The sequence below is a fragment of the Mesoplodon mirus genome (genome assembly GCF_964341445.2).
Source record: "Mesoplodon mirus genome assembly, chromosome: 2".
Lineage (NCBI taxonomy): Eukaryota > Metazoa > Chordata > Mammalia > Artiodactyla > Ziphiidae > Mesoplodon > Mesoplodon mirus.
The window spans coordinates 14,907,899-14,934,536 of record NC_138977.1 but is presented as its reverse complement, the minus strand read 5'-3'; the positions used below and the strand labels follow the sequence as shown (position 1 = coordinate 14,934,536).

Here is a 26,638-nt window from a genome sequence, read left to right as displayed (position 1 = left end):
GGCCCAGGAATAATTAAAATGGTCAAAGTGTCAAGGAATTAATCTGAAAGAAGTCATGAGAATCCCTAAAAGAAGCAGTTCCCTGAGCTGGCTGTGTCAGAACCACCTAGAATGATAAGTTCCCCAAGTGAACCAGATGCAAGCCTGTCTTTACCTGACACAGTCACTCTACTACCCAATATCCATTCTTCACTTCTTCTTAGAAACAGAACCCTGACTTTATTGGTGGTAGTATATCCAGCTAAAAGCACCATTTCCCAGCTTCCCCTGCAAGTTGGTGTGGCCTGCGACTAAACCTGATACGTGACTGTGAGTGGAGATTGCTGTATATTACTTCTGAGAAAGCTCTTTCAAGGGGGATGAAGAGCTAGGTGTGAATTGTTTGCCTTTGTACCCCCTCCTCCTCCCTGCTATGTGGAATTTAGGCGGGATCTCTCTAGCAAACATTTTAGCGTATAAAGTAATCTTGAAGTCAGAAGCCAAAGATTACAAGTCAAAGGAGCCGGGATTCCCAATGACCAAGGACCCGCAATGCCAGCCCTGCACTGCTTCTCCCACACTCCTTTTATAGGAAGGAAAGTGAACCTAACATGTTTACACACCTGTTATTCTATGCTAGCGAATCCTAAATGCAGTGATGCTGGCATTTTCTTGGCCTTACCAGATTCCAACAGACGATTTTCCTTTTCACACAACGATAAGTTCCTCGACAATGTCTCAGAATTAATGGCACAGAAATTTGGAGTTTTCAGTTTATCCCGCTGCCTTAGCTTACCTGAAATTTTACTAGTAAAGTCCCTGATTGGGAGCCTCCAGTATAAGGAGTTAAATGACCATGAGAGAAGGCTCTGTGAGCACTCAGCACAGAAAGGAAGTTAAGGGCAATGCAATCTTACACAGGTATTTCCACCCACAGTTGGGGGAAGGCAGAGTGTCAGTGAGAAAGCAGATGTAGCAATATCAGTGCTAAGGAATTTATTTATCACAGAGTTAGAACCTCTTGTATTGTCAACCTCTTGTACTGTGATGGACCTTAAATAAAACAGAGGGAGTCTGGAAATCACGGTAGCCTACTGCTAAGAACCAAAGTGAAGATGCCAATCAGAGCATGGAGGACAGATTGGTAGTTAATGTTCCCCTGGCACAGACCATCAATAATTAGTTCTGTTAATACACCTACACTAATTACCTGGTAAATCAGAGTGCTCTTTGGTTCTTCGCAATTAATTCATTTTTCAAAAATTTAAGCTCCTAGGTAAAGAAACCCCTTAGATGTTGGGTTGGTAGGCTGGAAATACTAAACATCTAGAGGTCATTATGAAATGCTATTCAGGGGCTATTATACAACTGGACTCTCACATTGGCACTGCTAAGCAACTGCTATAGAAGTGAACCTCGCAGGGTCAGAGTTGCAAACTGAAGAAACACAGATTATCCTGACTTAGAGCAAACCGGTGTGACATCCATACATCTACACACAATAACTTACACTGGTAAGGGAAAGAAAATCATATTCTCATAAAAAGGAATTGGTATTAAATACTAAGTTCAAACATGAAAGTAGTTCTGGAAACTCTGGGTGAATTTGTATTAGATTTTTTCTAAGGAAAATGAAATAATAAATCTACATAGGGTACATTGAACCCATTTGCACTCTTCAATCTCCTCCTGCGTTAGAATTGCATGTCTATTTGCCACTTGACTCTGTAGCACCTCTTACTACACTGGCCCAACCTACATGACCCACAGCCTGAAGTGGAGCGACCCAGCAGAGCCCAGGCTGGATCTGCTCATCAGACCCGTGAGCGTGAGAATAACCTGTCGCTGTGAGCCTGGGGTCTTCAGATTCTTCAGGTTGGCTGTTACTCCACATGAGTATGGTAATAGAGGTCTCCTATGGTCTGAATGTTTACGTCCCCCCAAAACTCATATGTTGAAATCCTAACTCCCAAAAGATGATGATATTAGGAGGTAAGGGCTTTGGGAAATACTTAGATCAAAAGGGTGGCGCCCTCATGAACGGGATTAGTGCTCTTACAAAAGAGGCTCCAGAGAGATCCCTTGCCCTTCCACCACCTGAGGACACAGCAAGAAGGCTCCATCTTCAAACCAGACACCAAATCCACCTGTGCCTTGAGCTTGGACTTCCAGCCTCCAGAACTGCAAGAAATATATTTCGGTTGTTTATAACCTATTCAGTCTGTGGTATTTTGCTATAGCAGCCTAAACAGACTAAGACAGGGTCTGACTCAGTACTCAAAAAATGCCAAATTAGTAATCATTGTTATAAAGTTCAATAATGCAAAAATAAAAGTATACACACCCATATAACGCATTGAAATCATTTTTGGTTTGCCATACTAGCATCTTTAAAGCCTGAAATTATAGAATATTCAACTGGTATAATGAATGTCTCAGGATAAGGTATGTTGACTGACAGGTTTACATTTTGTTATCTAGGATAATTTAAATTTAAGCATGGCTTCCCATATCCTACCTTCTACCTGGAACCATAGCCTCTAATAAGTAGCAGTTTTCTGTTCTGCTTTTTCTTCATACCTTATTGCCTCTGTTCTCCTCAGAGTTGAGGAAAATGACCAAAAGATCAACACATGGAGAGAGTAACATGAAGCACCTAGACAGTCCACATATACGCTGATCTACACCAAATGACAGTTTGTTAAACTATCCTGTTTTAATATCACGTTGCAAATAGCTTCTTAACCCAGACATACAATCTGTGCTTTAAAGAGGTAAAGATTATTTCTTAAGATTAAATGTCAACATGTGAAATGATAAAAATAGATTCTATGTTTACTGATTTTAATGAACAATGATTAATCTTTACAGTTATTTATTTGCTGAATATCTTTGAAATAAACATAGGTATTTCTCTCCCTCATAATACCAAGTACATGGAAGTCACACAAAAAATACATATTAAAATGAATAATGAATGACACAATACATGGAGTCAAAGGTGTTTACTGTTTGGTCAAACAATATTCTTTAATTGTCAGTCATAGAGTGAAATGTACATTAACATACATGTTACATAATCATCCCATCTGCATTATTGCTATGTGACATCATTTTATGGTCTGTAGAAAAATATAATTCCTGAGATCATTGTTGGGTTCTTTCAATCATTTTCCTCACTGTCAAATCATCTTTCCTTAAACGACTTGGGAGTGTGAATTGGGGTTAGGATGTTCAATTATAGATCAACTTTTTGTATCTGCTAAATGAATAAACAGGCTCTATCTTTTATAAAGGGTAGAAAAATAACCATGGCGTGTGGAATTATTTTGCAAGGTTTACAATATAGGAAAAATGTAGGCCGAACACAAAAGAAGTATTTTCTGAATGTCTCTCAATCACCCATAAGGAACATATCTTTCCTAGCCAATCAGTCTTTGGAATACAGCCGTCCAGCTGCTATTTTGCATTTACTTAAAATACCCTCTGCTAAATAGTTGTGCTCATCTTTAAAAGTTAATTGCTTAAAAGTACATTCAATTTCTTTCTATAAACCAACATTTTCTTCACCTTCACAAGCAAACACATTGGATACCGAAACGTTGTTGTCACCAGCTTTACATACTGTTCTGCCATTTGCCATGGTACAACCATATAAGTCATAAGAAAGCTATTCTGGCTTTTTACGGAATCTGGTGGAGTTTACACTGAGTCTGGACTTAGTAGGGCTAACCAAACTTTACTGATTTCATAATTCATATCATTTCAGGATGGTTTTCAAAACAATCCTAGAAGTCCCTAACTGAAATATAAAACAAAACAAAAGCTATGAGCAATCTTTCTCTCCTGGGTTCACTAAGGCCTTGGGATCATTTGTATCTGTGTACTTGCTTGTGAAAGCACTAAAACAAATTAATTCAAAGAAAACCACTCTGAAACTACTTGAACATTTGATACAACCACAGAGGTTCAAAGGCTTATATGGCCTAGTCTGTATTTTTCTCCAAGTCTTGGTGTCAAAATGATTATAGAATGCATTGTTTCTTGCTCTGTGATGATTTTTAGTGTGCATGAAACATAAAAAAAGTGAGTATTTAACAAATACCTCATGTATCAGGCTTCTCAGGCTGGAACTGAAAAGCTTTTTGAAGGATTTTTAACAACAAATAATGGCCTATTTCACAGATCAGAAAACCAACAATCAGTTTTCTTGACCTACAGCTGAAAACAAAATTATCTTTTAACTAAATAGGAGCTGTTTCATTTATTAAATGCCTTCGTTAACAGCACCATCTTTCACTTCCTATTACTCCAATTCAATTTCTCCTGCATACAAAGTAATGAGCAGAATGGCTGTGAATCCAGTTAACACCCCAGCATTCTGAATCATGAAGAAGGTGAAATCGGTTTTTCTTCCAGTTACCTTTTCTCTCAGCATATCATTCATCTCTGGAAACTAGAGGAAAGATATATTGTTAGATAACTGTTGCCATCTTGTGGGAGAACATAAAACTGTCCCTGATAGATTCCTGTGGAGGTGGGAGGGGACGAGCATTTCTCTGAGTTGTTTAAATGTTTTAGTATAGAGAGCATAACGGTGATATCCAGCCCTACCAGACATCAACAAGAAGAAAAGTACGAAAATAGTGTTCCCCCAGTGAGTCAATACAGTGGGATGGGATGTACCTCATTTTATGTCTCTCTCTCTCTCTCTCTCTCTCCCCCAGCTCTCTTCTTTTCTCTCACTGCTTCATCCACACCATTCTTTTAGGACCTCAAATGCATCCAGCCTCTTTCCATCCTCAAAATCTTCACACCCACCAAAACCTCTATCTGAACTCTTTTCCCTCAAAATTTTCAATGAGCTAAATCTTTGAGGTTTCAGCTTAAATCTTACTTTCCTCGGAAGGCTTCTCTTAGGCCCTCCTAATGTAGCTTCCCTTATTATCATCTTTCATCATATATATTGTTTTCCCTTTCATTTCACAGTTTTTTATTTGTAATTATGTAATCATATGTGTGATTTTGTTTGTTTGTTGAATTTCAGGTTCCCCTCTTTGTAGACAGAAGCCCCAGGAACAAGGGGACTGTGCCTTTTTGCTCCCTCCAGGGTCCACAATTTCCAAGCCTGATACAAAAATGTCAATCAATAGTAGCTGATTAAATACATCTTTAGCAATCACTATATATTTAATTCCTGTTCTCTTCCATTTGTTTCCTTTTGCTTGTTCTGTCCCTCGCAAAATCATAAGGTTTTTAAATAAACTGTGTTCTGTTCTTGAAATGAAGACTATAACAAGCTTATTGCAGTGAAAGCAATTAAAACCCCAAGTTCTGTACTTAAAAGCTATCCTTTCTCAGCATATAACTTCTACTGAAAAGGCTTCATGAGGAGATCTGTAAATGCCACCGTTTCAAAACATATTTCAAAGTGATTTGCTATACATACAATGCATACAGTGGTGCCTTGTACCAAAGCATCCAAGAGGTCTCCAGAATCCACTGTCAATCCACCTGCCTGATTTGAGAAAACTTACTGGGATAAAATGGATGAAATTCATGAAACCGTTCTGAAAGAAGCAAGTATGCTTTCTGAAAAAAGCAAGTAAGTATATACAGCATCCTTTATTAGTATTATTTCTTGAAATTGAATAACTCTAATAGATTCTGTTCTTACATTACAGAAAGGAGAAGTGATGACCGAGCATAAAATATGCTATGAGGCATTGATTCTGTGAAGAAAAACATAAATGCAGTGATGGTTCTAAGAGATGAAATCCTTGCACTTCTAAGGGCCTGCACAGAACAATGAACAGAGCTAGACAGTTATCATTTGGAACTAAAAATGCAGATGAAGGAAATTAAATTATTAAATTATGTATGTAATACTTCCTCAGTTCCAAATGCAAAAGCAACATTCCTTGAGTTGCATCCACTTAGCACATTTTCATTTTCTAGAAAGCTGTCCATGATTTATTTGAAAATGCACAGGACCACTGGTATTCTCTCTCTTACACACATACAGACATAAAGACAGACACAGCATAGACATAAACATAGATACAAATATATACCATCCCAAGTAAATACCGTTCAATTTTAATTTACCAGTTTTAGTTTAACTCAAAAGGCTCTCACTGTTCAGAACTTTGAAATAACAAAATGCTATTTACTTTAACAAGTTATACCCTTCTGAATGTGACATCCTCACAAAAGAAGAGAGAAAAGTCCTATGGAGACATACTACAGAATACAAGCTTTACCCACAAGGCAAAACACCTGGGAAGATATCTCTCCTTCAGCAAAAATAGGTCATTCATCCTCTGTCAATGTGATCCTAGATCAAACAATCAACGAGAATCACTTTCAAATCACTATTAGTACAAACTACTGAAAAAGAGTTATCTGTTGGACCAGGAATATTTTAAACTACAACAGAAAGGCCTTCCACACTGTGGAAAGCAAAAGGTCACCCTTAGTCAATTCATAACCCACATGTGTCATTCCAAATTTAAATTAAAACAAGATAAAAATCTTAAAATTCCTTACCATATCCGCCAGAGAAATATAGAGGAACATGCCTCCAGCAAGGGCAAATATAATATTTGGAGCAAAATTATTGCCCACCAAGATGCCAAAAGCTAGCCCAACATAGCAGGAACACGCAGAAAGGAAATTGAATAACAAGGCTTGTCGAGTACTCATTCCTGCGTTGAGTAGGATCACAAAGTCCCCTAAAAGAAGAAGAACATATCAAGTGAGTAGGGTTACTTTCCTATTTGGGGATGAACTAAAAGAAAATCATCATTGTCTAAAAAAGGGCTCCATCTTTTTGAGGCATCAGCAGGATTCTTAAGAGCGTGTCACCTGAAACGTCTCCCTCCCCTGAAACCAAGAAGCACCGGACTTGGAGAACAAGAGCAGGGTCCCTTACCTAACTCATGAGGGAACTCCTCGCACAGGATGGCGATCGAAGTGCTGAGTCCCTGCAGAAGAGACAAGGTGCAGGAGGCCCCGATGGCCAGGCCATCGATGAAATTGTGGAGGGCATCACTGAGCGTTATCATCCAGGCAATGGTCCCTATTTCTGAGAGCTTTGGCCCCTTCATACAGGTACATGAGCTTGACTCTTTTTTTCCATCCTGTAAAATAACAGAAAATCAGTCAACAGGATACCACCAATATTTCTTGAAAGTCTAAGCGATGCACAGACGTGGATGTGTTACGTGTTGAGAGAGACAAATGTTTCCACCAGAAAGTCTTTCATAGTAGATAGGAACCCCTAATCATATAAAAACAGAGAAAAAAAACTTATGGGAGGGAGAAAGGAAAGGAAGAGATTGACAGGCCTTGAACAAACCACTTGAAAAACATTTCGCTTTGGTTTCACCTTCAAACAATCCTTTCGACTTGTATGAACAAATTCTCACTACTGCCTTCCTAAAGTGTAACTGATATTAACCAAGAATTTGATTTATTCACATTCTTTAAAGTAAGAGAAGTTTGTCAAAGACTAAATTTAAAGTCTCTTCCATGTTACAATTTAAATGTGAGATCCACATTTAAAGCATGATGATATCAAGGAACATTTATTTTAATCTATCTTATGCCACTGTGTGACGTGGGCAAGGAATCTGGGCCTCAGTTTCTTCAATTGTGAAGTGAAGAGAGTGTACTCAATGGCTCATTTATTTTTCAATGACTTATTAAGTTTCCACGGTATTCAGGTAGTGTGCTGCGTGTTTAGGTTGTAACAACGTGGTCCCTACAAGCTCTAAATTTCAATGATTCTCTTAACAAATTCCATGAAGTGTGATTGGAACAGGCTTGCTTTTACACAACACTTCTTTCCACTTTGAAACAATAATAAAAACAGAAAACCCTACAACAGACCCTTTGCAAGAATTCAAATTTCCATCAAATTTACAAAATTGTATAAAATCAAATGACAGATGCCAACTGAAGCATTTTCCAGAAACTGTGGAAAAAGATAATAAAAGGCAAATTCATTTTTAAGCAGGGAAGCAATTTGCAATTAACTGGAGAACATTTTATTCCTAATTCTCCTTCCTGCAACTCTACCTCAGCAGCTAATCAACATATTTATTGAACACCTGCAATTTGTACAACAGTGTGCTGTATGCTATGCAAAGTGCACAGAAGTGGAAAATACAGCTTCTATCTTCAAGAAGCGTATTTACCTTGGAGAAGCAAGATGTAAAGTATACGACTGACTCTTTTAAAAAATGTGCAACAGGGCTTCCCTGGTGGCGCAGTGGTTGAGAGTCCGCCTGCCGATGCAGGGGACGTGGGTTCGTGCCCCGGTCCGGGAAGATCCCACATGCCGCGGAGCGGCTGGGCCCGTGAGCCATGGCCGCTGAGCCTGCCCGTCAGGAGCCTGTGCTCCGCAGCGGGAGAGACCACAACGGTGAGAGGCCCGCGTACCGCAAAAAAAAAAAAAAAGTGCAACATATATCAGCTGAAAAGGGCTTCCTTCAGAGCAATCATCTGCGCAGTTGTGTGCGTATTCTGACGTCACTTCATTGCTCAAAACAGTTTGGGGATCTCCTTTCAGAATTGAAGGTAGATCCTGCCACACATCTTTTCACTGTTTCATTAGTGGCAAATCTTCAGCTTTGAGGGATGTTTTTTGTTTGTAGACACAGCCAAAAGTCATTTGGAGCCAATAAATTCTTAAATTAATATGAAAGGAGGGAGGATCATTAGTAGTAGTTGCTAGCTGTTAGTAGTGGTAGAAACAGTTATAGCAAAGGCATATGGTGTTTATTATGTGCCAGGCACTGTACTAAGCAATTCAGATATTTAATTCCTTTAGAACCATTCTGTGAGTTAAGTACAGCTATTATCCATCATTTTATGGTTGAGGACACTAAAGCACAGAAAGGCTGGTGAACTTACTAGGGATACAAAAGAAAGAAGTGTGCTTTTTCTAGTAACTGTTCTACTACTCCAAACTTATGGTGGGGGGTAGGGAACACCTCTTGTTTGTGGTAAAGTCTGAAGGCGATTTGCAAGGAGAATACCCCCTTTCTCTCAAAAACACTTGAAGCAATGTTGGAATAAGTATTTAATCTCCTTTTACTTTAAAAGGCAATTCTCATCAGCATAAAAAGAATTCCATCTGGTTTTAAAATGTGGTCTTTTTACTGTATAGTGTTAAAACATAAACTGAGGCAAATTTAAAAGTTTAAGATCTTATTTGAGCAAGAATGGATTCCAATCTGGCAGAGAAGTGGTTAGGAGCATTCCATGGACAGGAAGCGCAGGGAGACACATTTACTGAGAAAAGACGGAAGCAAAGCAAGGAAATTATTGACTGGCTACAGCTTAAAGCCTAGATGGCTGTTTGCAATGGATTGTTCTTAGGTTTTGATTTTGTAACATTGAGGCATTTACAGGCTTAGATTTTGGATTGCTTGTATATGACATTACAGCCACCTCAGCTTAATTGTCTCCTTGTTTAATTAATTTAATAACTGATATATCTTAAATGCACAACATAATAAACAACAGTGACTTATTCATGTCAAATGGGTAGCTTGGATAAGAAATACTCCGGATCAGGGAGCAATTACTGCCAAAAGAGAAACAAAGGCAGTCATGAGAAAAAGCCACAGAGGAAGTGACCTTGGCTTTGCAAAAACCTACTGCCAAGATACATTTAATAAGACCAGTTGTTTTCCTCTTCCAACTTGGTTTACCTAATCACATATTTATAATTTCCTTATTTACTTGTGATGATTTAGGGGAAAGATTATAAGACCAAGTCTTGACTACCTGATATTTTGTACAGAGTCTGTATACAAACTCCCTTAATTCTGAAAAAGAAATTAAATTAATATATCAGGCATGGTTCTCTTACCTCTGAGTACAGATATTATTGACTCTATTTATTATGCTTCCTTTTAGCCTTACAATCTTAGGTCTCAAATGACACGGTTGGGTAGGTTAACAGTTATACATTTTTAATAGTCTTAGAACAAATGAAAGAAGGCAAACATTCACAAACAGTTCTTTTTTAATTCACCTGGAACAAAGTCACTGAGCAGAGAGACAATTAAGTCAAGTCCCTTTAGTTAAATTAGGGAGTATTCTTCTCTTTCCCTTTATTTTTTATTTTTCTTTGCTGTTGTTGCTTGCTTGCTTTCTTCCTTGTTTGACTTGTATACTAAATGTGAGGCTCTTTCTAACCTCAGCCAGGATAAGGCAACTCAATCTAGTGAAAAGACATCACTAGGTAGTCCAGGAGAACCAAGTTCTCACTCGGCTCTGACAAGAATTACTGTGTAATCATCAGCAAGGCTCTTAACATTGCTCACCTTAATAATTAATGAAAATGAAAGTCAAAGTAAAGTGCAGACTAATCAGAATAGGGGGAGAAAGAATAGCATGGAACAAAGTCATGATTAATAAAATTTTTTTCATGGTTTATTGTCTGTATATTTTATTGATAAGAAGGTAAAAGTGAGCAACCACTGCAGGTGAAGTTAAATTTCAAATTCTACATCCCATGCTGAAAGAATTTTGCAGAGCAAGAACTCTGGTTAAAAAAAAAAAAAAAAAAGTCAAAAAGGAAAGTAGAAACACTTCAAAAAACATAACAAGGATGGCAAAAGAAAGTACAAGTAAACAAACAAGAGCTGAAAATTGTATGCAAAGGAACATAAAATCTATGCCCATAAAAGAGAAGTTAATGTAATATAAATAAAAACAATAAAATATTATTTTAAGAGGCTGCAAATAAAGAGAGGTGAGAGTTAAAGAAAGGGGCACTGAATGCAAGCTAGCTTAATGATTAAAGGGTATGGGCTTTGGCACAAAATGGGTGTGAGATTAAGTAATGGCTCTGCTACTTAACAGCTCTGTGTCATTTGGAAAGTTACTTGGGTCCTAGCTAACATAAGATAAGAAAAGGAAATAAAAGGTATACACACATAGGGAAGAAATAAATAAAACTTTTTGTTGGCATATGTCTATGTAGAAAATGCAAAAGAATAAAAAAAAAAAAAAGCTCCTAGAATATAATAAGCAAGTACAGCAAGGTTGCAGGACACAGGTTAATATATAAGAGTTGCTTTCCAATATACCAGCAATGAACAAGTGGAATCTGAAATTAAAATCATAATACCATTTACATTAGCAACCCCTAAAAATGAAATACTTAGGTATAAATCTAACAAAATATGTAGAAGATCTATATGAGGAAAAGCACAAAATTATAATGAAAGAAACCAAAGAAAAACTATTCTGTTCGTGCATTAGAGGACTCAACATAGAATTGTCAAGATGTCAGTCCTTCCCAATTTGATCTATAGATTCAGTACAATCCCAGTCAAAATCCCAGCAAGTTATTTTGTGGATATTTTGTGATTCTAACGTTTATATGAAAACGCAAAATGCCTAGAATAGCTAACACAACATTGAAGGAAAGAAACGAATTTGGAGAACTGACACTATCTGACTTCAAGACTTACTATAAACCTACAGTAATCAAGATGGTGTGGCACTGATGAAAGAGTAGACAAACAGATCAATGGAACAGAACAGAGAGCCCAGAAGTAGACTCATATAAACATGGTCAACTTATCTTTGACGAAGAAGCAAAAGCAATAAAATGGAGAAAGACAGTCTTTTCAACAAATAGTACTGGAAGAAGTGGACATCCACATGAAAAAAAAAAAAAAAACAATGAACCTAGACACAGGCTTGACACCCTTCACAAAAATGAACTCAAGATGGATCATAGACCTAAATGCAAATGCAAAACTCTAAAACTCCTAGAAGATAACACAGGAGAAAACCTAGATGACCCTGAGTATGGCCATGACTCTTCAGATACGACACCAAAAGCATAATCCTTGAAAGAAATAACTGATAGCCTGGACTTTATTAAAATTTTAAAACTTCTGCTTTGCAAAAGACAATGTCAATAGAATGAGAAGACAAGCCACAGAATGTGAGAAAATATTTGTAGAAGACACATCTGATAAAGGGCTTAAACAAAATATACAAAGAGGTCTTAAAACTAAACAATTAGAAAACACAAAACCCTATTAAACAATGGGCTAAAGACTTTAACAGACACTTCATCAAAGAAGACATACAGATGGCAAATAAGGATATGACATCATATGTCATCAGGAAAATGCAAATTAAAGCAAGATAACACTACACACCTATTAGAATGGCCAAACTCAGGAACACTGACAACACCAAACACTGGCGAGGATGTGGAGCAACAGGAACTCTCACTCATTGCTGGAGGGAATGCAAAATGGTACAGCCATTTTGGAAGACATTTTGTCAGTTTCTTATAAAACTAAACATACCCTTCCCATATGATTCAGAAATCATGCTCTTTGGTATTTACCCAAAGAAGTTGGAGACTTGTGTCCACACAAAAACCTGTTGTTTACAGCACCTTTATTCCTAATTGCCAAAACTTGGAAGCAACTAAGATCTCCTTAATTAGGTGAATGGATAAATAAACTATGGTACATCCAGACAATGGAATCTTGTTACACACACCCCAAATGAGCTATCAAGCCATGAAAAGACATGGATGAATCTTAAATGCATATTACTAAGTGAAAGAGGCCAATCTGAAAAGACTACATTCTATGATTCCAACTATATGACATTCTGAAAATGGCAAAACAGGAGACAGTAAAAAGATCAGTGGTTGCCAGGAGCTGGGGAAAAAGAAAGGGATGGATAGGTGGAGCACACAGAATTTTTAGGGCAGTGAACATACTCTATATGATACTACAATGATGGATATATTACACATTTGTCCAAACCCATGGAATGTACAACACCAAGAGTGAACTATAAACTATGGACTTTGGGCGCTTATGACGTGTCAATGCAGGTTCATCAATTGTAACAAATGTACTGACTTGCTGGGGGATATTGATAATGGGGGAGGCTAGGCAAGTGTGAGGAAGGGGATATATGGGAAATCTCTGTACTTTCTTCTCAATTTTGCTATGAACTTAAAACTGCTCTTAAAAAAAATTACTTGGAATCTGACTTCAGATTCCTTATCTGTAGAATAGAGAAAATAATACTACTAACTTCATAGGATTGTTGTGATGATTAAATAAGATGTTTATGAACTGCTAAGTGCTCCATGAATAGTTATTACTGTGTCACACAGAGCATTTTACCTAACAAAGTACAGATGAACCCAGCATTATTAAAAGGAAGAAAAACAAAAACTGCCTAAGAGAAAAGTGTGCAAGACAAAAGATTGCTCACATAAGATCCTTGAATAAATTCAGGAGCATACTGATCAAGATGATTGGAGAAAATAGGAGAACAAGTAAATCTACCCAAAAAAAGAGCTTTAGAGAAGTGAGAGGGTGCAGTGACACGTGTTAAAAATAAACAAGAAAAACTTTTAACAAGGATGCTTGAGCTTGGACATAAATATACTCTTGAAGAAAGCTATTGAGCTTTCAACTACCGGAGTTCAAGGTGTATGAACGAGTCAGGAGGTTAATTAGCCAGAAGGTAAAACCCACTGTGAAAAGTATGCAATCTAAATTAGTAAGTTTATATGAATCAGATAACTGACTGGTATAGGAAGAAAGGAATCTCTAAGATGGAAAGTAGTAGCTTGCGTATTCAGCATTTCACAGTTTACAAAGCACTTGCATATATTAGTGTCTTCGTTTCCTTTTGACCTTTACAACATCCTCACAAGTAAAACAGAACAGATAGTAGTATCCTAATTTTAGAGATGAGGAGAATGACAGTCCAAGAATATAAATGACTTGCTCAACATCACACAGGAGGTGTTGGGATTAGGCTCCTTAATTAGTTACCAAACACCTATTTTACAGCAGGCAGAAACAGTGCTAAGAACCGAGGACAGAAATATAAATAAAAGAATCTCCATGTTGCTGGAATTTATAGTCCAAAAAGGAACATCCAAGACTCAAACTTCAGGCCCATGACAATTAATTCCCCTCTGCCCTTTTAGAATGACTCTCCACCCTCTCACCCTGCTCTCTGTCCTGAAGCTGTTTTCCTGGATGAGCCACTGCTACAGGCTTCCTATCCTCTGGTTTCCATTTGAGATAGACCACTGGGAAGCCCTAGAGGGAGCTTAGGGGAAGAAAGGCAGGAGAAGTCAGGGTATTTATTCCTCTGATACCCTTTTGTGTGGTCACCTCAAGCTGTCAATGACCCTCAAATGGAGAACACAGCTCTTCTCAAGACAACTCTCTTCCCAGGTTCTAGTAACTGCTCCTTCTTCGCCATCCTTTGGGCCCAGGGGTGGTAACAACTTTACCATTACCAGTCCCTGGTTCATGCACTACTCTTATAACCCACTCACACCTTATAAATAAATCTTCCTTAAATTATTCTAATCTGAGTAGTCCATCTATTTCCCATTGAGATCCTGATAGAATCACTGGTACTGGAAGTGGCCATAAAAAACAGACCCCCCAAAATGGAATTTAATTGGGTTTTTCATATATTCAAAGTATGGGGAAATGGGACATTGGTTACCCATGGGTGGGCTTCAATTTTCAATGAAGCCCAGAACATGAAAGGACTCTGCAAGCTCTAGGCTATATTGCAAGCTTTCCTGCCAGTTGGTTCTTAGGACCCAGCAGAGCCAGTGGAATTGGAATAATCTGTGGCAGACAGAGATGCTGAAAGGAGCCTTCTGGCAATCCCTGATCAGAGAATCACAGAGCAGACCCTTAAGATGTTAGGCTAAAGCCATGACCTTTTTTGCCATTAACTATTCTTTATCTCAAAAGCAGTTCCTTGCTTGTTCCTAGGTCCTTCTAGAGACTTACCTTGTGCCCACGGAACATCTAGTGGCCCTGAGATCATTCCCAGCAAGCCATAAAATCAGCTGTTCACACCAGCATTCCATCATTAAATTGTATATACAAGTACAAGCCCACACCAGTCTTGAAGACACAGATTGCAATGGCAGTTGATTCAGACTCTCATAATCTAAACCTGATAGTTCATCTCTTTTCCCTTGACAACAATAAGGCTACATGGGGCATTTCCTATAGCCAGTTAACTGTGAATAGTGAGTGTCCCAGCACCAACCAGCTATACAATCTTACTCACAATGAACTTAAAACAATAAAGATAAATCCTCCAAGTGGGCAGAACTTTTGAGTGTTGTGTTGAACTTCGTGTAGAAATAATGGCCTGAGATATACATCTACTCTAACTCATGGGTGGGTGCTAAAAGGGTTGGCCAGGTGATCAGAGACTTTCAAAAAACAAAATTGGAAACTGGTGGCACAGATCTGTAAAAGGCACAGAATATGAAGACAATTCTATTCCATTAAATCTCACAAGAGGCTATCACTGAGGATGGCCTCAGTAATAAAGTGAGCAAGAAGACCTGACTATAAATGTCACTTGTATCTTTCATTGGCCATCCCAATGTTTGCTTAATTTATCCCCCAGGCTCCCTCCTTGAGGGGCAACTTAGGCTGGCTATGTGTCTAATTAAAGATCACTGCTCCACTGAACAGTAGCTTTCTGTACAAGATTAGTTCCCTCCCAGTTCTAGTAGCTTCTTCCTTCCCCTTTCCCTTTGGACATACAATTGTTAACAGCTCCACCATTTCAAGCCCCAGGTTTACTGTACTCTCCCCTGTGGTTCACCCACAACTTGCCCAGAGTTTTGTAAACTGCCCCTTTTCTATTTTTTATTTATCCTTACTTGAAAGTGCCATCTCATTCTGGAAAGGACACGACTGATTCAAAGTTAAATGCTCATTCCACATACAACACTCACAGACTCTTTATATACTATTATATATATTTGAACAGGAAAACTTATGAAAAGGATTAAATAGACACGAAGATATAAAGAGTTAAAGGCACTATACAAATATAAAATTTCAATGGGCTTTGCTTTTATGGCTGTACTTTCAAGAGATTTCAATGGACTTTATAGCTGGTGGTTCCTTTGTCCTTCCTCTAGCCCTTAAGAGTCAGTCTCAGCTCACTATAAACAAAATCAAACTTCATATGAGAAAAGAGAAATTAATTTTATCTTTAATGCCTATAACCAAATATAATTCAAATGCACTTAGTCTCTAGTCATTTGGTTTCAAGACAAACCTCATAACTATTTTCAAAACTCTCTTTGCCAATGAAAATAACCATTAACGAGAAAATAATAATTTCCCGAAAGCTTGAAAATTGTTTCCTTTCCCTCCATCCCTTCTGTGAGAGGTGATTGAAGTTATTTAGCTCCTTAGGAGTTGAAATAATTGTCTTTCATTTGCAGTTGGGACCATATCATTTTACTGTCCTGATAAAAATAATTTAGGAGAAATCTGAGGGGTTTTCAAGAAATTATGCTTCTATTTTGCCAATGGAACTTAGAGTATATACTAATTAAGTATTTACAGTTACCCTAATGGACTACTTACGCCTCTCTAAAAGGATGCCTACTGTTACTACAGATGGAGGAGGGCATTAATGCTCTGATACATTCGAGAAGCAGGATATCGTTTCTTAGAAAAAGCTTGCGTGATGTACTCCCCAGCCCACGCAACTCTCATTGTTACTGAGAAGACCTTAAAGGAAGCCAGAGCACCAGGAAATTGGTTAAATTTTCATTTAAGTTGGAGAAATTTGTTGCGGGGCTCCTGAAAAATGGGGTTCCCCAATGGCAGGGATATCTACATTACTCAGCATCAAGTCTCCCAGAATAATTCAGAGGAGGAAACAGGAGTAGGGTGGGATGTGGTAGAGGAACCGACCCCATGCAGCAGCTGCCTGTGCTGTAATTACCATTTGACATGAATTATGTGCAAAGAACTGAAATAAAGAAGACCCCACCCAGTGTACTACAAGTGATTGACCATTGAGCCCTGCAAAAGATGAGGGCAGGCTGTCTGATTGGCAGAGATCTAGAAATGCAAGCCTCTTAGAGCAAGAAGTTTGGGAAAGCGATAAGAGGCAAGGGATGACAGGTGACAAGAGGGACAAGAGCAAGTGCCAACCACAGTCACCGCAACAGAAGAGGTGATGAGGGCCACGGGGGGGCACTAAGAAACAGGCAGTCTGCCAGGAGAGAAGAAAGTGAGTAACAGAGGGTTAGAAATAACCCTGTTCTCTGAAGAGGCAACCAGCCCCGGTCTCTATTTCAACAGTTTAGAAAAACAGAGCATCTCTACTTTGTATGTGGAGAGTGAGGGGTGAGAACTACACAGGGGATAAGGGTACCAGGACCTCATTCCCTCTTAAAGACGCAAATGGATACTCTGAAGATTTGCTCACCGGTTTAAGAAAAGAAATTTGTATTGAGGTATAGTTGATTTACAATGTTGTGTTAATTTCTGCTGTACAGCAAAGTGATTCAGTTTATATATATATATATATATATACATTCTTTTTTTATATTCAAGAAAAGACATTTGATAGGGAGGAATTGAGCATGAACGACACAGGATGTGCTCAAGAACTCAGAACAGTAAAATGATAATGGTAGCAGCACAAGTCATTGGTAGTAAAGTCATTTAATCTTCACAATAACCCCATGAGGTTATTAGTTCCATTTTATAGATGAGGAAATTGAGTTATAAAGAGGTTAATTAAGTAACTTGCCCAAAGTCACACCTCTAGAAAGGGGCAGAGACAGGATTTAAACTTCTAGGCCAAACAAACTACGCCTGTGATCTCCAGAAAACATGGGGTTTTCTTTTCTCTTATTCACTCCTGCTCATCCAGTATCAAGCACTGCAGGCACTCTGAACATTTGTTGTCTGAATAAATGAAGGTCAAGTAATAGTAAAAGTACATTGTCTCTCATGACAGGTTCACAAATCATTGTCACATGAAGCATCTATTCCAGTCTTTCCAAAGAACAAACATAAGGGCAGTTACACAACATGAGCAAAAAGTGCATAGAAAAATGTTCATTAATCAATTCCAAATTGGTTCTCTACATTAAAAAAAACACTCTGAAAGTGCAGAAGTGTTTCTGTTGTTCTTTGCTTGTTTCGTCACCAATTCTTTAATGTCGTGGAGCCAGATCAAAAGCTCCTTGTGGACAAGGATTTTTTCTTTTTTCATTTCAGCCCAAAGTTTAATATTAGTAGGTGTTCAGTAAATTTTTCTTTTAAATAAATCAAGGGGAGGGGGGTCTTGTTTTGCTGAACTGGATGGAGTAATGGAATGCCAAATCACATCCTAGTCAGCAGACATCAGTGCCTCCACATCCGTCCCGGTGACCTCCAAAGGGCAGAAGACTTTTACCAGCAGCCACCTTGCATCTAACTCGAGGATACTTACACGTTTTTCAGAGGATTGTTGGAGGAAGGGGGCAAAATATCAAAGTAGCAACAAAGGCGACTAACACTGTTGAGTGCTTACCATTTGCAAGGTACTCTGCTAAACGCCGTGAGCTGAGCACCTCTAACATCCAATCGCAGATGCAGTAATGCAGGTACTAGAGGTAAGGGCTGGACCAAAACCACACAGCTAAAGATGGAAAAGCCATTGAACCCAGATGATTTGACTCCTAAGCCCATGCAATAAAAGGCAGAGAAGACTGCTCAAAAGGACTGAGTTTTTCCAGATAAGAAATTCTGTGTTCAGTAATTTATTCCTATGATAATAGGTTATTTTATTGCTGTTGCCAGTCTCCATCATGGAAGGTGCCAGTAATTCAAGTACCTCTGTTTTTTTGTTTGTTTTTGTTTTTGCAGTATGCGGGCCTCTCACTGTTGTGGCCTCTCCCGTTGCGGAGCACAGGCTCCAGATGCGCAGGCTCAGTGGCCATGGCTCACGGGCCCAGCCGCTCTGCGGCATGTGGGATCTTCCCGGACTGGGGCACGAACCCGTGTCCCCTGCATCGGCAGGCGGACTCTCAACCACTGCGCCACCAGGGAAGCCCATACCTCTGGTTTTGAGTAGAATACACTAAGCTGATGTTTTGGGGTTTGGTGACATTTCAGACACACTTAAAATAATACCTCCAATCACTGAGGGAATAAAACACCATCTCGGGCTTTCAAATCTACTCCATATCATCTGTTGTTTACAGACTGCAGTATGGATAGGAAATATACAGTTGTTTTTTGACTGTCCCTTCCTGAGTCTGTTACATCTAATTTAATAAAATGTAATTTTAGAACCAGATGCTTATTTGAGATTATCGATACTTATTTAAATGTTAAAACACAGTAACACTTACTTTGAAGGAGTTCCATCTAAAATTTTCTCCAATGTCATTTCATTCCAGCATCCCTGTGCCTTTGCTACTCTGATCTTCTTTCAATTCCTAAAACCCACCAAACTCTTTCCCACCCTGGAGACTTTGTGCTGGCTGTTTCCACAGCCATGACCGTCTTCTCCCTGATCTTTTCATAGAGAGCTGCTTCCTACAGTTCAGATTTTAGCTTAAATATGTTACTGACCACCCAAACTAGCTGCCCAGACATCATCACATCACCACATTTCAATTCCCTGCACAGCATCTGTAACCCTATAATGTTAGGCTATGTACCCACTGGAACAAAAACAGTGCCAGAGATCGGAGACATTTTCTGTCTAATTTGCTACAATATCTCCAGGGGGTGGAACAGAGACTGGCATTAGGCACGTGATCACAGGATACATGACAAGTGAATGAATGACAGAATGAAAAACTAAATACCATACTCCTGCCCATTAACACAGCTTTACTGATTTGACCTACAGACCAGGATGTCATTCAGAATGTGAAACGTTACCACAAAAGAAGGCTCGGTTTAAGATTGCCTTGATTGTTTTAATACATAAGTTGCATGACTGAAATTTTAGTCCAAGTCAGAAAAACTACAAAGAATCCAGAGAAATTTTCTGCAAAATGATGCCCTCCCAGTAAAGGATCTTTGAAATTTTACTTTCCAAATGTAAAACAGTCTCTAGATTTGTTTGTTTTGCAGCCTAGAAAACTATTGATGATCCCTCACTTCAGTTTTTCTGATATGTATTTTATAACCTAGTAATAAAAGTAGATAAACTAGAAAGTATCAACCCAGAGACCTGCATGGTTTACTGAAACTTCAAAGGTGATCTTTATTGGTGCTTTCTCAGCCAGTGAATTTTTTTCTTTAATCTGCCTTCACTGAGTTGTTATAAAAGTTTAATAGAGTCATCCTCATTAAGCAATTTGATAATCCTCAGTAGAAGAAGATTCAATAAAGTTTGTTCTTTTTTTTACTTTTAATGCTCTGATACCTGATATCAGAAATAAGAAGAAAAAGAACCACTTTAAAAAGAAATGGGGGCTCACACATTGAGGTTTCTCCTTTTGACTGATAAGAACTCAAACATACAATAGATCTGAATAAATTGGGCCACCGATCAACACGGTGAGCAAAGTTGAAGACAGGAGAAAGTCATCACTTAATTAACAAAAATGAAGAGTCATTAACTTAATTGCACTGAGATCCTCAAAAAAGGACTGAAATCCCCTATCTAAAAAGCAAGCACACGGTAAAATCAAATTCCACCACCCAATCAATGATCTGACTGCAACCTGATGGTAATTTACTAAGAGTGAACACTTAATTTGGTCTTTAAACACCTTCAATTATTTTTTTTGTAATATAGGTATTTATTTAGAAACTGAAAGAAAATTTAGATAGACATTTAAAGGAATATGAAACAAAAGTGACAATGACAACTGACATTGGTAGAAATTATTCTGAGATAAAGAAGCAACTTGAAACAAGCAATTTTCAGGTTATACTAAGGCAATAATTCACTGAGAAAGAGAAAAAAATTTTAAATGGAAATAATGGCTTTTGGATGAGAATCATAACACACTGGAAAATTTTTAATTTCTGGCTGTTTTGCATAAAATATTGACATTGTACAGGTAACGTGAAATTCATAAGATGCCACCATGATGCAGACACTGATGACATGCTGGTTAATGAATGTCATCAATTTAAAGATTTTTAAAGACTAGTTATTACACAAGGCACCTTGAAATGCCCTGAAATTTCTCATCTTATGTTGAAAGAAACGTAATAGAAGCCTCCCCAAATTTGCCAACAATCTTAATTTACACGACATCACCCATGAGTTGTGAAGCTGAAACACCTAAACCATCAATATTTTTAAAAATATTCAATCAAGCTAGAGGAATTATTTTCCTAGTCTCTGTACAGAAATGATATTATATGATTATTATATAAAGAGGCAAAGAGTCCATAGCAAAACAAAATGTAGGAGAAAAGGTATTACATAGTGAATCAACAAAAACTGTGATGTTCCCAGATTTTGTGACATTTATGGAATTTGTCAGCTTTTTCAAATGTACTGTTTGTTGTAACTTTTTCTCATTTTATTTTTTTTATTTTTTATTTATTTATTTTTTATTAGTCTCTGCTTTACAACAAAGTGAATCAGTCATACATATACATCTGTTCCCACATCCCCTCCCTCCTGCGTCTCCCTCCCTCCCACCCTCCCCATCCCATCCCTCCAGGCGGCCACAAAGCACCGAGCCGATCCCCCCGCGCCACGCAGCCACCCCCCACCATCCATCCAGCCCACGCCCGGCAGTGTATACACGTCCATGCCTCTCCCCAGCCCTGTCACAGCCCCCCCGCAATATCCCCGAGCCCACCCCCAGTAGGTCTGTGTCTCTATTCCTGTTTTACCCCTAAGTTCTTCATGACATTGTTTTTTTCTTAAATTCCATATATATGTGTTAGCATACGGTATTTGTCTTTCTCTTTCTGACTTACTTCACTCTGTATGACAGACTCTAGGTCTATCCACCTCATTACAAATAGCTCAGTTTCATTTCTTTTTATGGCTGAGTAATATTCCATTGTATATATGTGCCACATCTTCTTTATCCATTCATCCGATGATGGACACTTGGGTTGTTTCCATCTCCGGGCTATTGTGAATAGAGCTGCAATGAACATTTTGGTACATGTCTCTTTTTGAATTATGGTTTTCTCAGGGTATATGCCTAGTAGTCTTCAATTATTTTTTATTCACTAAGATAATCAGTGAAGTATTTCTAGTTATAAAAGTGTTTTGTGTGATCTGGACATTTGCCTCAGACATAAAACTGAATAGATAGGAATATATAGGCAGATAAACATCTGTGTGTGTGTGTTTGTGTGTGTGTGTGTGTGTGTGTGAGAGACAATCTGCTAATGCTCTACTACAGAGTGTAGTAGTGTTAAACTCAGAAAACATCTTGGAAAGACCACACTTCATTTGCAAGATACTTTAGCTTTGTGATCTTTCTTATTTAGGATTCTTATTTTTGAAATATATAGAATAAATATAATATGGAATACTAGAATATAGAATAAATTCTGCCTCCCCAATAGCCTCTCCTTGGGACATGAATTTTATTTATTACAATAAAACATCTCATGCTTTGGCAAATTTTCCATCATGCAATCCACTGAGTAAAAATTACTCACCGGGTCTTGATCCAGTGTTCCCAAACTGCAAGATGCAGCATGTAAAAAATATAGCACCATATAAATATTTTCAAATGAGCAAACAGCAAAAATTTTTTTAAAAAGAGACCAATTTTGGCAAGCCCAGTGTTTATGACATGGACATCTTTTATAATTCAACCTTTAAAAAAGACTGAAAAAGCTGATGTTAAAGACACACCAGCAATAGAATATATATTTACATTTTTCCATTGCTTATGTTAGTTTGCATAATAAAATTAAGCAACTTTCTGATGCCCAGAGTAATTTACTTGAACCTCGTAATTTTTTTCCTCATTTTTCAAAAGAAAAATGTGTTGGCATTCATCCTCAATTTTTTTTTATCAATCAGCATGCACAACAAAGCAACACAGCGATTCTTCATTATACTAATGGGGGAAAAATTAACTTGACATCAAGCCTAATTGATGTAAAATTGAGTAAAACCTCACTAATTCTAAATAGGGATAAGTCCTGCTTGTTTAGTGAAAGCAATTTAGTATAGAACACGTTTAGATAAATACACTTTTATAGCTTTCCAGAATTCACACTCACAAATAGCTTCCACAGCAAGCACGGGGTGTGGTAGAGGGCCTTCAGAAAACCTGCCATGTTGTATGGATAAGATTAATGTAGCATCTCAATTACAAATAACAACTTGGTGTTTCTTGAGATAACTTGCAAACTTTAGGTGCATCTTCCTAACAAATTATTTCAAAAGCAATTTTTATAGAGGATGCCAAAGTACTCTACAGCCCAGTCTATAAGCAGAATGTAACAAATCATACGTTATTAGCTATGACAGGTTAGCAGAGTCAAATTTAATGAGGTTTCACTCTGCAGGCAATCCTCAAGTTGCACTGCAAAAGTTCATTTGTAAGTTCATGGTTAGAAATCAGAACTGATTAGAGCAATGTTCCCATTAGGAAGGTCGTGTCATGCCTATATACAGAAGGAACACGGGGTTGGAACTCAAGACCCCAGGAGGGGATCTCATCATAACTTTGCCATTTATTATCTGTGTGAACCTGTGTGAGTTATTTAACTTAACTGAGTCTTAATTAAATCTGTAAATAGACTTAATACCTATTTCCCAGGACTTTTGTAGGAATTAAACATAATAGCTGTAAGGCACCTACTACAGTGCTCTCTACTCCCACCCCTGGGCATTTATTTTCTTTTATCAAGTATCTCTCTACATCAGAGACGATTAGCTGGGAGGTGGTAAGGGTGTTTCAGTTGTAGGGTGTACATACTTTAAATTGGATGGAATAATTAGTGGGTCTGTATATTCTTCTGTTGCAAAAGTTCATGCATTTCATCAAACAGCTTCCTAAGGGGGATTCTTTTTTGTTTGTTTGTTTGTTGTTGTTTGTTTGTTTTGCAGTACGCGGGCCTCTCACTGTTGTGGCCTCTCCCGTTGCAGAGCACAGGCTCCGGACGCGCAGGCTCAGCGGCCATGGCTCACGGGCCCACCCGCTCCGCAGCATGTGGGATCTTCCCGGACCGGGGCACGAACCCATGTCCCCTGAATCGGCAGGCGGACTCTCAACCACTGCTCTACCAGGGAAGCCCCTAAGGGGGATTCTTAAGACCTGTTCTACAGGGGTACTTGCTTAAATTTTTAAAAATTAGAAATAGCCAAATGCTTACAAATAATAATTGGAAGTATCCTCTGCACCTATTTCATCCTATCTTATTTACTTAGCAACCTCACACCTATCCTTCACAATTGGTACAAGCATCATCTCCTCAGGAAAGCATCTGGGACCACTTCATCTGCATCACTTCCCACCCCAACATGTGCCACATCTTTCTCAGCACAGCAACTTGTGTATACATCTACTAGAGTACTCATCACCCCACACTGTAACTATTTTTACATGGATATACCTACCTTTAAGGAATTCCAAGTACATGGTAGATTCTTAATAAGTGGACAGAATTTTTTCCCACAAAAAATGTATTTATATTTGTTCATTAAAAGTAGTCAAAAACACTAATTCAAAAAGATAAATGTACCACAATGTTCATAGCAGCACTATTTACAATAGCCAGGACATGGAAGCAACCTAAATGTCTATCGACAGATGAATGGATAAAGAATATGTGAGACAGATGATAGATAGATAGATCCATCCATACATACATACATACACATGATGGAATATTACTCAGCCATAAAAAACAATGAAATTTTGCCATTTGCAGCAACATGGAAGGATTTGGAAGGCATTATGCTAAGTGAAATAAGTCAGACAGAGAAAGACAAATGCTCTATGAAATCACTTATATGTGAAATCTAAAAAATACAACAAACTAGTGAAAATAACAGAAAAGAAGCAGACTCACAGATACAGAGAACAAACTAGCAGTTACCAGTGGGAAGAGGGAACGGGTGGAGGGGCAATATAATAGGGGTAAGAGACCAGAAAAAGGGTTATTATGGGATCATATGAAGACATCTGTGTGAAACTTTTGAAAATTGTAAAGCACTACAGAATTTAAAGAACCTTTCATTCAACAAAAAAATTGTTTTTAAAAAGTAGTCATTTTAACTGATGAGAAACATGCACATCAGAAAGCAACATGGCTTCGGTAAAAGAACTTTGAGTTTGACAGATCTAATTTCAAATAAATCCTAACCTCTCTGAAATTCAGTTTCCTCATCTGTCAAATGGAGATAATCACACCTACCAATCGAGGTTGTACACGAATAACATTTGTCTAGTACTGAGTATATTCCTGCACAAGATCTATACCACCAACGTCACACCACTAACTACCACCATCACAATTATTGCTGTTAATTATTCAGGAGTGACAGGTAACAGAAATCTAACATGCTTATTGATGGATTGCTCTACCTGACACTGGCTATGGCTCACAGACCAGAGAAAAGAAAATCTGTGCGGGGACAGCTTTCAGGAGGCGGAGCGCAAAACGATATTTCTGGAACTTTGTACACAGGAGCAGGCTTCTTTCCTGTGTGACCCCCTGGTTCCCAGAGCCCTCCAAAGGTTGCAGGCATGCTGTTCTCGGGGTCTGCAACAGTGTGGGAGTCTACCCAGGTGGAGTATCACCGTCTCTGCCTTGCACCCATGCAGAGTATTGCTTGAGTTTGTGAGTCCAGGATGAAAAGGTCAACATTTCCACCCCTGAAAGTAAGGACACAGGCTCAGGGTTGAGAAATCTGCCTTTCTACCCAGCAATCTGTTATCATCTCTAATCCCCTCTTAACTACATTAACAGAGAACCTATTCCAAGCTTTTCCTCTCTTCGCCAGCCCCACGCTCCTTACTGCTACTTCCCACCTGCCTGAGATGGAGGCATCTGACACACACCCTCCCCTCCGCCCACAAACACATTCTCCACCTTCCACTAGATCTTAGCATAAAAACCCTTCTCCTTTTGAAGATCAGCAGTTCCATTCGTGTTCTAACTCCCTTTTAGTTTCTTCTCTAAGAATTTGCTGCATCAGACATTCTTGCCAGGACTTCCACTGTTCTCTGCCTCCCCAACCTCTGGCTGTCCACTCCAGCCTTTCCTCTCTGTCTGCAATCTCCTTTAGATTAACGAATTCCTGAATCCTGATCCTCCCCTGAACTGCTGTTCTCCCTCATTCTTCTTCCCTTCGATGACAAACTCCTTGAAATAATTCACTTCTCTAGTCTTTTTCTGCATCTATTTGTTAAATCTGGCATTTCCTCTCCTTATAGCCTACTGCAGCAAAGTAATCCCTAAAAAGTAGCTATATCTGATTTCAGAAGCATTGAAAATTTATAAATTCTTTACTAAGAACTTTTTGAAAACACCGAGGAAAGACTTACTCAGTACACACAGCACCATTCTAAATACCCTTCAGACCTCTCCTCCTGGCCATAGTTTCAGCTGTCAGGGCAGAACCTCCAATCTCTACTTTCTTGAAAATTCTTCCAAATTTTTCTCTCCCCCCGCCCCCCACACACAGCAGTTCTCCATTCTCAGATAAACTTATTATTATGGAAGCTGATTGATAATTCTCAATCATTACTCTGTGCTGGGGCAATGCAAATAAAGACATATTATCAAGGAGAGTCTGCAGTATACTGAAGGTCTATGAGGTTTCTTCTATTTACTGCTGGCAACATAGCACCACTCCATCCCACCGCAGCCCCTGGCCGTTTTCTTCTACA

At 38.5% G+C, this 26,638-nt stretch overlaps 1 protein-coding gene across 2 annotated transcripts in view; it reads right to left on the bottom strand.

Annotated features, from left to right (window-relative positions):
* Positions 1-2,983: 2,983 nt before the first annotated feature.
* The window catches only part of SLC39A8 (solute carrier family 39 member 8), a 73,346-nt gene continuing 49,691 nt past the window's right edge, over positions 2,984-26,638 (bottom strand). For both annotated transcript variants that reach the window (XM_082636801.1, XM_082636802.1), the window contains exons 7-9: positions 6,914-7,121; positions 6,529-6,713; positions 2,984-4,435 (exon numbers count right to left, since the gene is read on the bottom strand). In XM_082636801.1, coding sequence (XP_082492927.1) covers positions 4,286-4,435; positions 6,529-6,713; positions 6,914-7,121 — 543 coding nt within the window. In that variant the 3' untranslated portion in view covers positions 2,984-4,285. The remainder of the gene's footprint in view (positions 4,436-6,528; positions 6,714-6,913; positions 7,122-26,638) is intronic.